The sequence below is a fragment of the Siniperca chuatsi genome, linkage group LG21, assembly GCF_020085105.1.
Source record: "Siniperca chuatsi isolate FFG_IHB_CAS linkage group LG21, ASM2008510v1, whole genome shotgun sequence".
NCBI lineage: Eukaryota > Metazoa > Chordata > Actinopteri > Centrarchiformes > Sinipercidae > Siniperca > Siniperca chuatsi.
The window spans coordinates 41,487-59,070 of NC_058062.1; the positions used below are offsets into that span (position 1 = coordinate 41,487).

The 17,584-nt window shown below is 39.6% G+C and overlaps 1 protein-coding gene across 1 annotated transcript in view; it reads left to right on the forward strand.

Moving 5' to 3' along the window:
• Nucleotides 1-11,907, forward strand: part of scn4ab (sodium channel, voltage-gated, type IV, alpha, b) — a 35,362-nt gene extending 23,455 nt beyond the window's left edge. The window contains 13 exon segments of the mRNA XM_044181956.1: nucleotides 708-862; nucleotides 1,711-1,884; nucleotides 2,069-2,191; nucleotides 3,071-3,355; nucleotides 7,296-7,349; nucleotides 8,112-8,249; nucleotides 8,423-8,527; nucleotides 8,677-8,947; nucleotides 9,090-9,524; nucleotides 9,527-9,710; nucleotides 9,849-9,993; nucleotides 10,137-10,214; nucleotides 11,009-11,907. Of these exon segments, the coding sequence (XP_044037891.1) occupies nucleotides 708-862; nucleotides 1,711-1,884; nucleotides 2,069-2,191; nucleotides 3,071-3,355; nucleotides 7,296-7,349; nucleotides 8,112-8,249; nucleotides 8,423-8,527; nucleotides 8,677-8,947; nucleotides 9,090-9,524; nucleotides 9,527-9,710; nucleotides 9,849-9,993; nucleotides 10,137-10,214; nucleotides 11,009-11,377 (2,516 nt within the window). The 3' untranslated portion in view covers nucleotides 11,378-11,907.
• Nucleotides 11,908-17,584: the final 5,677 nt, after the last annotated feature.

Consider the following 17,584-nt stretch of genomic DNA (forward strand, 5'->3'; position numbering starts at 1 on the left):
TAACACATTTTCATGCGCAATGAGTGTACAGGTAGACAGGTACTGGGTAGGCAGGCAGGTAGGCCAGCCAATCATTTCATTTGGGCCGAATGAAATGATTGGATGTGCTTATTTCCTGTGACAGCCACAGATACCTTTTTTTTTTCATTTTTGTGTCAGAGCATTTGGTTTATTGATTGCTGTAAAGACAGTTTCAACAACTATAACAAAATGCTTCTGAAATAAATTGCCTACCCTAGCTTTAAGCAGAAAAGCAGAAGTCTGAGCTGTTGGATGGAGTCTGTTTGCTTTTCTGATTCAGTCACTGACTAACTGTATGAGTGTATGGGTATTTTTATGTATGTGTGTGTGTTTCAGAGTGTCACTGATAGAGATAGGTTGTGTTTTTGACCTGTACATGGATGAAGTTTATTTTCTGGTAAACTGATCAGGTATCAGAGCAGGATATGAATGTAGATGAGTGATCATGATATTTGGCATCAAACACGGTCACAAAGTGACGGTGTGTTACGATTGGCAGGTTTACAAAAAGAAAAAGAGCAGTCAGTAGGTGAAACAAGTAATCTGGCTCTGCTGCAGAAACTGTATTCTTTACACCTGACTGTTGAAGACACTGTAAAGACCTCTGTAAATAATTAAGTCCTGTATACATTGTAATGTGACCAGCTGATTCACATAAAACATTTGTTCGTGTGTATATATTTCAGAGTGCTACCAACGCTGTCCATTCCTGGACATAGACACGTCCCAAGGCAGAGGGAAGGTCTGGTCTAACTTCAGGAGAACCTGTTTCTCTATCGTAGAACACAACTACTTTGAGACCTTCATCATTTTCATGATCCTGCTGAGCAGTGGAGCTCTGGTAATTATTATACAATTTTATAGATTATCAATTTAAACTGATAAGTTTTTTATTTGATTTCTTGTTTGTTCTTTTTGCTGTGAAGCACGCTGCAATATTTGTTTTTAAAATCCTCCATAAGTCTGACTGCTGCTCAGTCCTCCTGGATTCTGGTTGGTCTGTTTGATCTGATCACATGACTGAACAGTTCAGATCTGATTGGTTCTCAGGAATGTGCACGGTGTGAGTACTAACCTATGGAGACAACATGACTGACAGCAGAGCACTGATATACTGACCACAGGGCTACTAACATGGCTGACATGGCTAACAGTGGACTTCTAAAATGGCTGACACTCTGACTACTAACATGGCCGCCACATGTTACACAGGTGAGATTATATTTCACTAACTCAGAACTTTTTAACACTATGACATTTATTAACCCTTAATAAACAGTGACATCATGATGAATAATGATGACATAGTACAAAATAAAAGTGATGGTGACCTAACACAACGCAACACAACATAATGTAACATAAACTAACATGACATAATATAAAATACCAATGCTACATAATAACACATCATAACATAAAATAAACAAAACACAAAATAAAATAACAACAACATAATATAACACAACTTGACATAAAATACCAACAAACAATTCAATGATGTAGAAGTGAAGTTATGTCAGACCTGATGCTTTTTAATTTTAAATAATTATCAAAACTTTTTTGCTCTGTCTGCATGTAAAGTGACCTCAGACTGAGGCCCGATCTTGAGGTTGAGAAACTGTGATGTATGATACACCTGTCAGTGAACAAGTGTCCAGGTAGTGACGTTAGTCTGTATGTGATCAGGCATTTGAGGACATCTACCTGGAGCAACGTCAGGTCATAAAGACGGTTCTGGAATACGCAGACCAGGTGTTCACCTATGTGTTCGTGGTGGAGATGGTTCTCAAGTGGGTCGCCTACGGATTCAAGACTTACTTCACCAACGCCTGGTGCTGGCTCGACTTCCTCATCGTAGACGTAAGAACATTAATACCTGCAGGAGCAGGTAACCATAGCAACAGTACTGATGCTTCAGTGAACTAACATTGGGTTAAATTGATTACAGAAAGACTGTAAAACATGGAGTAGGATTTTTTTAACAGTCTCTTTCGGGTGGTCACCTGCGGTATGATGTCATCACCAGGTGTGCTGTTTCTTCCAGGTGTCTCTGGTGTCTCTGACAGCAAACATCCTGGGATACTCTGAGTTGGGGGCCATCAAGTCTCTGAGGACTCTGAGAGCTCTGAGGCCCCTGAGGGCCCTCTCTCGCTTCGAGGGCATGAGGGTGAGACAGGCGCTTTAAACACTGACACACAGACAGACAGGTTTATCAGTAGGTAACCTGTCTCTCTGTCTACCTGTCTCTCTAACCCTTCCTGTCTCTCTCTGTCTTTCTAAACTTTCTTTGGTTAAAAAAAGATAAGTCAGAAGTTATTATCATAGGTCCAGACTCTTCCATCGATCACATTTCCCCCCACTTAGGTTTGCTGTCCTCCCCATTGTAGAAATCTGGGTGTTATTATTACATGTCATGTGTCATGTGACATCTCTTGTCCAATCTGTCTTCCTGCACCTTTGCAACACCTAGATGTTTTCTATCTGCAAAGAACAAGGAAACTGTCATCCCGGTTTAATTACTGCAACTTGATATTTCCTCTCTGAGTCAATACAACCTGTCCAAGCTTCAATTGGTCCAGACTTCTCACAAGATCCAACAAAAGAATACACATATCTTAGTATATCTACATTGGTTGCTTGTACATATTAAAATCTATTTTAAAATTTGAATGATTACTTTTAAGACATGTATGGGGTTGGCTCCTGTCTATATCTCTGACTTGTTAAACCCATGCGAGCCTAAGTGCAGCCTGAGATCCTCCAGTAGGGGTCTGTTAGTAGTCTCTAGGTCGAGGCTAAAAACCAGACCCTTCAGGGACCCTTGACCTGCTGGAGGAGATCAGGCAAACAAGCTCTGTGGCTTTATTTAAATCTCTCTTAAAAACGTATTATTTTAGAATGACATTCTCTTGAACTGTTTTCATGTTTTTATTCTGTGTTGCAGTACAATTAAAGCGTTTAAAAAGTGCTATATAAATAAAGTTATTATTAAAGTTATTATTTTTTCCAGGTGTTAGTTTTAGTATATTGACCTGTCTCCCTGCAGGTGGTTGTGAATGCCCTGGTTGGAGCTATCCCGTCCATCTTTAACGTGCTGCTGGTGTGTCTGATCTTCTGGCTGATCTTCAGCATCATGGGAGTGAATCTGTTTGCAGGGAAGTTTTATTACTGTTTTAACGAGACGTCTGAGGAAATGTTTCTTCCTAAAGAGGTCAACAACAAGACTGAGTGTTTCGCTCTGATGGAGGCTAACTTCACTGAGGTCCGCTGGAAGAACATTAAGGTCAACTTTGACAACGTAGGAACTGGCTACCTGTCGCTGCTGCAAGTGGTGAGTCTCACTCTCAACATTCAACATGTGTCTCCACTGAGATACACAAGTGATTCAGTCTGATATATGAATCATTAAAACCATCTGACGTGACATCTACAGTATCGATGTGTCTAATTATTATTATTGTGTATCTTTTAATGTTTCATTGAATACCATAAGAAATCATTCTGAAACTATAATTAAAAGAAGAAATTTAGATACCACTGCAGAACTACGATTTGCCGAGCTCACAAATTCCCTAGATTCAAATCTTTTTAATTATCCTGTAGATGAAATGGTAGATGCCTCCAATAATGAATTGGATGACATGCTCGATAAAGTAGCTCCTATGAAAACTAAAAAAAGTTCTCACGTTAAAGCAAGGCTTTGGATGAACAAAGATGTTTGTGCATTAAAGCAGTCTTGTAGGAAAAGAACAGGAGGAAAACTAAGCTAGAGGTAAACTGTAGTATTCTGAAAGGAAAAATTGCCACATATAATAAAACTGTTCACACTGAGAGACAGCTCCATTTTTCTAAGATCATAACTAAGAATAGTGGAAACTCTAGAGTCCTATTGTCAATCATCGATAGGCTGCTACATCAGGTTTCCTCTGGCTCCGAGCAGGTTTCTGCTCAGTGAGGAGTTTGCTACCTTTTTTAAAGACAGGGTTGCCTTGATTAGGTCAGGTATTAGTAGAACAGCTAATAAACTTGGTGACGCTCCCCATAGCAGTCCTCCAACTTTTAAATGTTTTACTAGTATTTCGCATACCAACCAGGAGATTGTAGCTCAAACATCCTCCTCCACTTGCGCTCTTGATCCAGTCCCTAGCAATTTCCCCAAGAATGTATATGATAGCTTGTCTCCCTGCATCCTAAAGATAATTAACACTTCACTAGAAACAGGTATCTTTCCTACTGCCTTTAAGACTGCGGTAGTGAAGCTTCTATTAAAGAAGCCAAATATAGATGAAAACATCTTCAGTAATTACAGGGCTATATCCAACCTACCCTTTATGAGCAAGGTTCTTGAGAAAGCAGTTTTTAATCAACTTAATACCTCTCTCAATGAAAACAGTATTTTAGAGAAGTTCCAAACTGGTTTTAGATCCAACACAATACACAGTACTGAAATGGCCCTAGTCAAGATAGTAAATGATCTCAGACATGCTACCAATTTAAATCAAGTGTCAGTCCTCATCCTTTTAGATCTAAGCTCAGCATTTGATGCCATCGACCATACTAATTTAATTAATCATTGTGAAAGATGGGTTGGTCTCTCTGGCAGTGCTTTAAACTGGTTTTGATCCTACAAAACTGGCAGAAAATTCTATGTTAGCCTGGATGATTATGTATCTGTGAACCATGACTTGCTGTTTGGTTTTGCACAAGGAAGCTTAGTCCCCTGCTATTTTCCTTATATATGCTTCCATTAGGTTACATCGTCAACAAGTTCAATACAAATTTCCATAGCTACGCTTGGGAACTTGGCTCACCAGACAGTACAGGAGAAATATGATCTCTTTTCCTAGTTCTTGTCAGTACACGTGCCACAGTATTCTGGATCAACTTAAGGGACTTATTCGGGCAGCCTGATAATAAGGCAGTAATCCAGCAGTTTCTGCATCACTTTGAGACAGGATGTACCTGATTTTTGCAATGTTACATAGGTGGAAAAAAGGCAGTCCTTGAAGTTTGTTTCATGTGGGAGTTAAAGGAGTAGGGAGTTAAAGGAGAAGTCCTGATCAAAGATACCTCCGAGGTACCTTACCGCCCTACCTGGAGGCCAAGGCATTGCCATTCACTTTTGTCAGCTTTTAACATCAGAAAACTGCAGGTCATCCAGGTGTTTGTCCTTAAGGCATGCTTGAAGTTTAGCTAACTGATTCGTTTCATCTTGTTACGGTTCAGTTCAGCACGTGGACCCAAAAGCAGACAAGACACATGGGAACTGGTTAAATAAACAAATATACTTAATTTGTCTTACCTGTATCATAGTGTATTATATTTTGATTTGCTTAGTACTTCTATTCCTTCTATTCTCAAGTGTGCATTAATGTGATAGTGAGCAGCTGTAATGAAAGAGTTTCCCCTCGGGGATCAATAAAATATTTCTGATTCTGATTCTGAAACTAACCAGTTAGCTAAACTTCAAGCATGCCTTAAGGACATAAACTAGGAAAGAGATCATATTTCTCCAATATTAGCTTCTCTGCACTGGCTCCTGTAAAATCCAGAAAAGAATTTAAAATCCTTCTCCTCACCTGCAAAGCTCTTAATGGTCTGCCACCATCATATCTGAAAGATCTCATAATACCATATTACTCGACTAGAACACTGCGCTCCCAGGATGCAGTATTACTTGTGGTTCCCAGAGTCTCCAAAAGTAGACCGGGAGCCTTCAGTTATCAAGCTCCTCTCCTGTGGAATCAGATCCCAGTTTCAGTTCGGGAGGCAGACACCATCTCCACATTTAAGAGTAGGCATAAGACTTTCCTCTTTGATAAAGCTTATAGTTAGGGCTGGCTTGGGTAAGTCCTGAACCATCCCTTAGTTATGCTGCTATAGGTCTAGACTGCCAGGGGACTTCCCGTGATGCACCTCTTTCCTCTCTCCTCCTCCTCTCCCTCTCCATCTGTATGCATTTTTATCCCATTACTGCATGTTACTAACTCGACATCTTCTCTCTCCCATAGTTTTGTGCTTTCTCGTTTCTCTCCTCTCTCCTTCTGTCGCTTTCAGTCGGTATTTCTGCCTCCGGAGCTGCAGAGTCTGGATCTGTGTCTGTGGGCCACTTGCTGACCCGTGTTCCTGTTTGACAACTGCTACTGTTGTTATTGGCTCTGTTACTAATACTGTCATTATTATTCCTATAGCTGTCATTCCTATTATTATTAATTTATTAATATTACCACTACAATTACATAACTACTATTTTAAAAATTCTAGGTTGTATTTGCATTGTGCCTCCCAGTCCCCACCCTGATCCCCCCAAAACCTCTCTCTCTCTCTCTCTCTCTCTCTCTCTCTCTCTCTCTCTCTTATAACCTCACTCTCTCTCCTCTCTCTGTCTTTAAACCTTTCTCTCTAAACCTCTCCCTCTGTCTCTCTCTCTCTCTCTCTCTCCATTTCTCTCTCTCTCTCTATCTCTCTCTAAATCGCTCAAAACCTAACATGGCAGCAGCGGATGGCCACCCACCATTGAGTCTGGTTCTGCTCGAGGTTTCTGCCTCATAAAGGAAGTTTTTCTTGCCGCTGTCGTCAAATGCTTGCTCATGGTTGGATTTGTTGGATCTCTGTAAATATTATTATAAAGAGTACGGTCTACACCTGCTCTATAGGAAAAGTGCAATGAGATAACTTCTGTTATGAATTGGCGCTATATAAATAAAATTGAATTGAAAGTCAACAAAGACAGGAAGTAAAATACAAAACACATGAGGAGAGGGGAGTATTACAAAATAAAACGGAAATGATCAAAACCATGACACATCTGGCTTGATCGATAGATATAATTGGGTATCATCTGCATAACAATGAAAGTTTATGGAGTGTTTTCTAATAGTATTGCCTAACAAAAGCATATATAAGGTGAATAGAATTGGTCCGAGCACAGAACCGTGTGGAACTCCGTGACTAACTTTGGCGTGCACGGAGGACTCACCGTTAAGATGTACAAACTGAGATCGTTCTGATAGATAGGATTTAAACCAGCTTAGTGTGGTTCCTTTAATGCCATTTTAATTCCAGTCTCTGTAAAATGATGTGATGGTCAATGGTGTCGAACACAGCACTAAGATCTAACAAGATAAGTACAGGTACAAGTCTATTGTCTGATGCAATTAAGTAATTTGTAATTTTCACCAGTGCTGGGTTTCACTGTACGCAGATGACTAGACTTTTTATATTCAGCTGTCTTAATTGAAAATTATGTTAATGAGTTTTGTCTCTTTCAGGCCACATTTAAAGGCTGGATGGACATCATGTATGCAGCGGTGGACTCCAGAGACGTCAGTACACCAACTGATAGCTTTATAAATTCTGGAACTGATAGTCAAGTCAATTTTTATTTACATAGACCAGTATCACAAATTTGCCTCAAGGGGTTTTACAGTCTTTAAAGAATATGACACCCTCTGTCCTTAGACCCTCGATTCAGATAAGAAAAAACTCCCCAAAATGAATTAGGCACCGACAGCCAGGGGATCCTTGATGGCTTCTTTAATGTTCTGATCAAAAGGGAGAATAGGATCAAATGTATCACCAAGATTCTTGGCTGTAAAACTTTGAGAAATCACACAACTGTTAAGAGTTACTGTTACTTGATCACACTGGTATCTATGTCGGGCAGGGCCAATGGTACTAGAACTGATACTGATCCTGTTACTAATACTACTACTGACCCTGGAACTGATACTGTTACTGGCACTGGTACTAATACTGGAACTGATACTGGTACTGGTACTGATACTGATAGTGTTACTAATACTACTGTACAGATACTGATACTGTTACTGATACTGGAACTGATACTGGCGCTGGTACTTGTATTAATACCGTTACTGTTACTGATAGTGGTATTAACACTAGTACTGTTACAGATACTCGTGCTGATAGTGATGCAGATGCTGGTCCTGATACAAAGTTACCATTATATAATAACCACAGTAAAAGATCAGACCTACATCGGTGCTGTAAAGACTGTGAAAGACTTGAAATTGACTTGATTCTGGTTACCATAGTTACCAAACTGTGTGTGTTTCTGTGTGTAGGTGGAGTCCCAGCCAGTGTATGAGGCCAATCTGTACATGTACCTTTACTTTGTCTGCTTCATCATCTTCGGCTCCTTCTTCACCCTCAACCTCTTCATCGGAGTCATTATCGACAACTTCAACCAGCAGAAAGCCAAGATATGTTTCTACTTACTGACAGATAGACTGACATTAGAGTCACCTCTGTTCACATTTTAACAGTTTAAATTGATAGATCAACTTCAGCTTCGTCCATCTTCAGTTGTGATAATAGATATTATTCTGTTTTTCTCTGTCAGTTAGTTAACTGTTGTTTTTTCTTTTGTCTTTACTTGGGAGGAACAGATATTTTCATGACAGAGGAACAGAAGAAATATTACAATGCAATGAAGAAACTGGGCTCCAAGAAACCTCAGAAACCTGTTCCACGACCTGAGGTCAGTTCAGTTACTTCCTTTTTGACTTGTTAGACAGTAAATACAGGTGTGAAAAGTTCAGGTGAGACCGAATTTAAACCATTTGATGAAGTTTTCAGTCCTTTTTTGTGGGTTAACATCATCTGTTTCTTCTCCTTCTGTCTCATCAGAATAAGTTCCAGGGTCTGGTCTTTGACCTCGTGACCAAACAGTTTTTTGACATCTTCATCATGGTGTTGATCTGCCTCAACATGGTGACCATGATGGTGGAGACGGACGAGCAGAGCGTGGAGAAAGACTTCATCCTGTACTGGGTCAACTTTGTCTTCATCGTCATCTTCACCACAGAGTGCACTCTGAAGATCATTGCACTCCGGCAGCACTACTTTGCTGTTGGCTGGAACATCTTCGACTTCGTGGTCGTCATCCTGTCCGTCGTAGGTAAATTGGTGAATCAGTGTCTGGTGATGTCATCGTCTCATCTGGTGATGTTATTCATTCACAAGTGTGCCATTTTTTCTTTTCTTCCTTCCTCCCTTCCTTCCTTTATTACCTTTTTCCTTCCTCCCTTCCTTCCCTTCAGGCCTCCTCCTTGCTGACATCATAGAGAAATATTTTGTCTCGCCCACGCTCTTCCGTGTGATCCGATTGGCTCGTATCGGCCGAATTCTTCGTCTCATTCGTGGAGCCAAGGGGATCCGGACACTTCTGTTCGCCCTGATGATGTCTCTTCCTGCCCTCTTCAACATTGGTCTCCTCCTCTTCCTCATCATGTTCATTTTCTCCATCTTTGGCATGTCTAACTTTGCCTATGTGAAGAAGGAGGCTATGATCGACGACATGTTTAACTTTGAGACATTTGGGAACAGCATGATCTGTTTGTTTATGATCACCACATCAGCTGGATGGGATGGTCTGCTGAATCCCATCATGAACACACCGCCGGACTGTGACCCCAACATAGAGAACCCAGGAACGACGGTTAGAGGGAACTGTGGTACCCCAGGGTTGGGCATCATCTTTTCACCACCTACATCATCATGTCCTTCTTGGTGGTGGTCAACATGTACATCGCCATCATCCTGGAGAACTTTAACGTGGCAACGGAGGAGAGCACTGACCCGCTGTGTGAGGACGACTTTGAGATGTTTTATGAAACCTGGGAGAAGTTCGACCCCGACGCTTCACAGTTTATACAGTACAGGTGATTCCCACCTGCATTAGAAGAATGATTACTTTCTTTGAGCTGGGTCTTAATCTGGGTAGTTATTGATCTTAATCTGACTCTGATGTGTTGTCAAAAACTCTAAAGAACTCTAATGGACTCTTCTGTGTTCCACAGCAAGCTGTCAGATTTCTGCGACACTCTGAAGGATCCTCTGAGGATTTCCAAACCAAACACTATCAAACTGATCCACATGGATCTGCCTCTGGTTCCTGGAGACAAGATCCACTGTCTGGACATCCTGCTCGCACTCACTGCACAGGTAAAATGACCTGGTCATATATTATGTCAGGTTAGGTTATTTCATGTCATGTTTTTTATGTTGTTATTTTATGTTGTGTTATGCTGTGATATTTATTACATTCACATATTTAATGTTGTTCTATGTTATATTAATGTGTGCAGGTTTTGGGTGATTCAGGAGAGATGGACGCTCTCAAAGCCAGCATGGAGGAGAAGTTCATGGCCAACAACCCCTCCAAGGTTTTACTCTATTCTATTCTATTGTTTTTCCCATTATCTTAACCCAGACCCTAAAGTTATCTTCATTCATATTTAATCTCACAGTATTCTTTTGCATATAGAGTATTTTATACAATTGTCTGCAGCCAAATTTAAGTTTTTCTTTCATGTTCAACATTTTACTTTTCAACTTGTTGTCATGAGTCTTGTATTCATGACATTAATGATAGAGCACCAAACTTCCAGATGTTTTATACATGAAACTGTTAAAAAATATTAAATCTTACAGGCTGCAGTGTTTAGCAGTCATGTTTGCATTTATTAGACATTTGTATGGAAGTACATTAAACAATCTAAACAGCAATGTAGTATATAGTAGGAATCTGTCTGTATTCACTGCTGTATTTCAGTTTTTTTTTTTACCTTCTTGACATGAATCAGGACAGCCTCTCACTGTATGTGGACGACTGGACTTAAATAATCAGCTCTATATGTTCAGCTGAGTTTTAGACAATTTCAGGAGAAACCTTCAGGCATGAATGAATTTGTAAGGAAGATGATTTGTTGAAGTTTGACTTTATTTGCCCTTCAGTGGTTCTGGATTAATTCATGAAGAAAACTGAGATGATTGGTCAAAGTTTGGAAACATTTTTCTACTTTGACTTTTCTGTTTAAATATTTTCTACAACTTGTCTCTCACAGATAAAGAGGTCATTCTTTGGTAAATTCTCGCTGTTGAGAGATTGCAAGTGACTGATATTGTTTATAATTTATCAAACTATACTGTAGTCACAGATCATTATTGTTACCTACAGGTGTCGTATGAACCAATCAGCAGCACTCTGCGGAGGAAACAGGAAGAGGTGGCAGTGACGGTGATCCAGAGAGCGTACAGGAAACACCTCCTGCAGCGGACGGTAAAACTGGCGTCCTACAAATACAGAGAGAAGACGGAGGGACGTCGAGACAAGGATTTACCACCAGAGACAGAAGGACTTCTCTGTAAACGAATCAGTCAGCTTTACGGAGACGGCAAGGAAACAGAGGAGAATGTCTCAGGTGTTTCAGGTGAGGATCCCCCTGCCCGGGTGGAGCTTCAGAGCGAGTTTCTCCTCCATGCTGCTCCTCCTCTCAACGCCCCTGACTTCCTGCGAGATGACAACCTGAGGGAGTCTGTTGTCTGATGACATTTTTCTCCTGTTTCTTCTTGTTTTCCTCTGCAATGTGCGAACTCACCTGTGGAGTGTTTCCTGTCTCTCTGTTAGCTTTAGCTTCTGTAAAGACTCAGCACAGCGACAGATCACAGCAGAGATGACTCGATTTAAAGTTTGTCAGTTTGATGAGCAAACGCTGCAGATCCTGAACCATCAATGACTCTGAAAATATGCTGAAAATAATAATTTTCTTACTGTCGGTTGATTCTGTGCTCTTCTTCTGGCTTTGCACATGAAAATGTTTTATTACTGTGACTTCATTTTCTGTTTGTGCTGAGGTGTTCAGGGAGTTTTTAATCTAACAGAGCTCAGTCTTTGTCCAGGCTTGCTGAGACACTGTATGTGATATTAAACATTACAGATAAACTCGATTTACAGGAGCAGTGTGTAGGAAATAGCGGTGAAATTGCAGACCAACTGAATACCACTCGCCTCACCCTCCCTTTCCAAGTGTTTAGAAGAAACTACAGTGGCCACGAAACTCGTGAAAAAAACGTGAAAGGCCCTATCTAGAGCCAGTGTTTGGTTTGTCCGTTCTGGGCTACTGTAGAAACATGGCGGTCTCCATGGAAGGGGACCCGCTCCCTCTGTAGATATAAAGATTCTAAGGTAATGAAAACACAGTGATTCTTATTTTCAAGTGATTATACACTAATAAAAACATACTTATGAATATTATCGCCATATTCTGCAAATAGAGCCCCCTAAATCTTACACACTGAACCTTTAACTACTTATCCAGGTGATTAACTTATATAACACTTATTATTATGTTATCAGTAATCTGTGATTGTAGACAATTAGTCCCACACCAGGTAATTCTTACCTGTTTATTAGTCAGCCTGATCACCTTGTAGCTTTGACTGGTCAACAGTGTTTGGTCCACAGTGTTCTTTAACATGTTCAGGAGCCACCTGCTTTGACCAGAAAAGTGTTTTGATGACCAATCAGATGACGTTGTTCAGTGGTCGAATTTGACAGTTTAAGACAAACTAACCTGCTCAAACAATAATTAAACTTGTTATTCTGTCAGCCAGCCAACTGTTAGTCGTACATTCTCATGTCTGCATTGTTTTCCTGCCATATACTAACTCTCTTGTCACTTCAGATCCCTCCTGCCCTGCAGTGACCCCCTTTCCCTGTCATTACCCATCACCTGACCTCCCCCACCTACCTGCACACCTGTTGCCACTTTTCCCATCAGCCCAGCAGTATATATACCAGTCCATTCTCCTTCACTCTTTGTCAGATTGTCTATTGTTCTTCCGCCTTAGCTTTTCAACCATCTGTTCTGCCTGCCTGACCTGGCCTGCATGATCCCTTGCCTGAACATCAGACTTCTGGCCCCCCAGCCTGACCCCTTTTGAAGTTTGCCTGTTTGAATATACCTGCCTGGTTTTGACTTTTGCCTTCTTTTGGACCACAAACAAACTTATCCTGTCTGTCTCTGAGTCATACATCTGGGTTTAATCCTGTTTCTCTGCTGAGCCATTAGACAGTCAGACTGAAACGTGTGTCTTTCATAATTAAACAAGCCAGAGTTTTTGTTTTCTGCTCTGGTTTGTTGGACGAAGTTTGTTTTCAGCAGACTGATAAAAACCAGTAAACAAACACACACACACACACACACACGTCATTTGGTTATTGACAGAGCAGACAGCCAATGAGAGGTCAGTGTCTGAACAGATGAGACCTGGTTAAAGATAACGTTTGATATATATATATATTTTTTTTTTAGACTCAAGGAAACTTAAACAAAGTTCAGGGAGATTCAAGAATGCCACCAGAACTGAAAGAAAATACTTCAGTATTCTTGTTTTATAATTAGTGTTACTACCATTTGCCATGTTGTTACCACACTGGTCCTGATTTTACTTTTCATCAATCACACAGTTGAATTTAACCATCAGAGTCTGTTAATATGTATCCTCTATATCCACTAAAATATATTAAACTCCAAACAAAATTCTGTCACAGTGAAGAACCCGTCTCCATTTGTGATCTTCTCTTTGCCTATGTTGATTCTGATTAGTCGATACAGCTGCAGGTGTATTTTTTAAATCTGTATCTTTGTATTATCATCCTCTGTTTCTGCATCTTCTTTTCCTTCTCTCAACTTCAATAATAATTTCACACTAATAATAATATTAGTAGGGTTCCAGATTCTTTAATGTGTGATGTAACAGTAATGGAGCTGAAACTGAAAAAATCAACTAACAAAAGGATCATTTCGCGGACCCTGGCATGCTGGTTGACATGGAATTGATTCACTTCATTTCTGTTCCAGTCTTCAGCTAAACTAAATAAAAAGTTTTCAGATCGATTTTAACAGTGAACTCTGGTTTTATCTGTGAAATAACATCAGCTGACAGTTGACACTGCAGCAGATATGAGTCGGATTGTTTCCGTACATTGATAGGTTTCATTGTGGTTGGTGACCATGACTACAAATTATTATGCAGCCGAAATAACCCCTGTGGAAATGCACACTTACACAAACACTGTATTTATTACATTAATACCAGACATTACTCATATTGACATCATCTTTTCAGACCTTCCTGCATCCAGATAGGTGAACATCTTTACTGGGAGATCCAGAGAGATTTGGACTCGCTCACTTTTATTTGCTCACTTTACAGCTGTAACATAACTTGATGTCCACAGAGGAACTTATACCGATGTTAATGAGGCTACGAAAATCCCTTTCATTTACAAAAAACACCTAAAGAGCAGTCTGTGGTAAAATGTTAGCTAGGTCCAGTTGTGGTTGTGACTGTGATGTACACATTAAATAGATTTATAGTTTATAGTCTCTTAATCACAATGACAGCTGGTTCCAAATAATACATTAAGCTGACAACTGTGCTTGTTAGCAATAACTCAACATTCAACAAAATAGAAATAAATATTTGTAAATGTTTTTGATTTACAAAATATAGGTGGTTGAAACGTGTCCATGGATGCACTTTAAGAAAAACTGTTTAATTACTAAAAATTGATCATTAATGAAAAATTGATACATTTTATCTGCAGCTCTCCCTTCTTCACGGAGTAAATCCTCCATTAATGTCTATTATTTCATGTATTTTTTGTATGAAGTATGGTATATCAGTATTATTATAATATTATAGTATTAATCTGTGCAGACATTTTTGTTCAGCTGAAACATCAGTTGTTTGTTTTCATCTTTTGTTTCTTTAAAGAGTTCACTCAGATTACGATTGTCAAACTGTGACTTGTTGCAAAGAAACCATCGCTTCATTTGACTGGTGGATGAGTCACCATCCTGCTGATTGGTCGGCTTTAATGTTTGAGAATGATGAATGACAGATGTGACCTGCAGTGAAAACAAAGTTATACCTGCACACCCATACACATTCATACCTGTACACCTTTATACCTATACACCTTTAGACCTCAAAGCTCCATCTCCTCCAAACAAACTTGTGTAGTATGTCCTCATCTGCAGTCAACGTTCTGATTCAACTCATTAATGTAACACCTGACCTGTAATCAATAAAGGTTGACAGCTGCTGCTGAGGACTGAAGGCTAAAGCTCAAAGCGCAGGATACTGGGGGAGCACAAAACTGCAGGGAAATTAAATGAGAAAAATTAATAAAGTAAAAATACAAAGACATGATGCGACGTGATACATGCAGATTGAGGAGGCAGAAGCATCATACATGTTGTCAATGGATTATTTTCACTTGTTTCCTCCACCTCAGACCAACTGGATGGCAGAGACACTCAAACTTTATGCACAGCTGGATAAGTTCTTAATTATTTAAAGCTTCCGACAAAAACACTGGGATTCAACAATAAAGTGCAATAAAGTATGAAGTAAAGGGGATGATTCTGCTTCCTGCCTGGCTCAGAGGCAGCATAGCAGCAGCTGTCAGATATAAACGGCCAAAGTTCAAAGAGAAAGACAAGAAGAGCAACAGCTGCCAACAGAACTGACATTACTGAGGATTACATCACACACACACACACACACACACACACTCAAAGAAAACACACTAAACACACACAGTAACACACTGAGTTTCTTGTTTCAGTCATCATGTGTTTCAGAGGAAATCTCAGCTCTCTGTGAGTCTCTGCAGGAGTTTCACTTCAACATGTCAGCGTGTTTCACTGTAACACAATAAAACTCTGTGGACATCAAACCTGCTGCTGCAGCTGGAAACAAACCTGGATGAAGTCATTTCTGAATACTGAGGTCCATATTGAGGTTCTAGAAATTATTAAAGAAACCCCACTGAAATCTTTTGTTTGTGAACATTATTTTATTTAGTTTTCTAAAATATTTACAGCAGAACAAGGTGAATATGCTAATTAAAAATAAAAGTACATTAAAATCACTGGGTTAAACATTGACCCAATTTAAAAAACATGAAATTGGTAACTAAAAAAACAACTATTAAAAAGTCTGAATTTTCTTAAAATAACCAGCAGTTTAATTTGTTAGTTTTAATATTTAAAATCAGGTAAAGCCTGTTTAAAATTAGTGAAACATCTGTGATCAATTTGGTCATCATGTGAAACATGAAATATTCCTTTATGTTTTTTTATTGATTGTCAGAGTCATCAGCTGGTTGTAGTTAGTCTCAGTAGAATCAGTAGTTTTATTCTGATGTGTCTTCATCAGAAACAACGGATGTGAACAGAAAACATTCGAGTCTCTTCAGCTGATAGAAACCGTTTATACTCTGACTTTACTTAGTCTGTGTGCTGCTGTCGCCCTCTGCTGGACCTCCCCTGACTTACACTCTGTTACACAGACGAAATCTTCAGGATTTTGTCTAAAATTAACTTCTTAAGTTTCTCCACAAACGACATAATAACAGCCTGAGTCTCCATGACGAGTAAACTGACCATTTGTAAAGTTGGTGGAGTGACCCTGTAACATAAAGAGATTTCAAATTAAACAGTTCAGTGTAAAAACATTTAAAAGTGTGTTTTTAGCATTTTTAACTGACGTCCAGCAGACTTCTCTCAGTCTAAAATCTCTCTGTGACATTAAAAGTCTTTAAACAGATAAGGTGATTTCTCTTCTGCTCGACTCCCTTAGAAGCTTCAATAAAATGATGAATCCAAATACTGACGAAATACAGTTGCTATCAAAATTATTCAACCCCCGTAACTTGCAAGATGTTCTAGTGATGTGAATAAAATCAGAGGTCTTTGTAAGCAGTCAAAGAAAGTAATAACATGCATGGTAGCTCGCTGTCATCGGTGTGTGAATGGGTGAATGAGTGACAAAAAGTGTAAAGCGCTTTGGATAAAAGTTGCTATATAAATTCAGCCATTTACCATTTATTTTTGAGTGATTTTGAGAACATAACGTTAAGCATACTAATATTACTAAAGATAAATAACATTTTCTCCTTAAAGGTCCAGAGGCAAAATTATTCAACCCCAAAATTAATATTTAGACTAGTCGAGCATCCTTTGACCAGTATAACCTCCAATAAATGTTTCTCTTTTCTGACACCTCTCTTTTTCCATTTTAACCTGCGGACTGAGACGGCCACTCAAGGACTTCCCAGGAACAGGATTCAAATTCTTCTTCATCATGTCCTGGTGTTTCAAAGAACCGATGATGCCAGTCACACAGTCAAGTTTACCAGAACCTGCAGCAGCAAAACACCCCACAACAAGAAGGACCACTGATCCAGAGGTCCAAACATGTCCAGTTTAATCTCATCCCTCCAGAAAACGAATTTATCCAAATGTTTTCTTGCATTTTCAAGTCGACTTTTTACATGCTTTTTGATGAAGAATGGAGTGTGTCGAGGTTTCCGGGCATGAAGTCCCTGCTTGTTTACTGGTCTTGTTATAGTCTGTACTGATACTTTAGTTCCTGCCTTCATCAGGTCCTCCTGCAAGTCTTTGGCTGTTGATTTCAAACATCTGATTCCCCTCAGAAATGTTGCTCTTTCTTCCACGCTGCTGCTGCACCACAAGGTCTTCTTATAACCATTGCTTTTTTTGTGTAATGAAATAATTTCTTCTGAGCTTTTGAGAAGACTACATGGATCTGATACAGAGAGGCTAAATAAAGAGAGCCAAGTTCCAGTACAAGGACAAAATTGAGGGAAAATTCAATAGCAATAATCTAAAGGCAGTATGGGATGGCATGAGAACCCTGACTGGCCAGAAAAATAGGA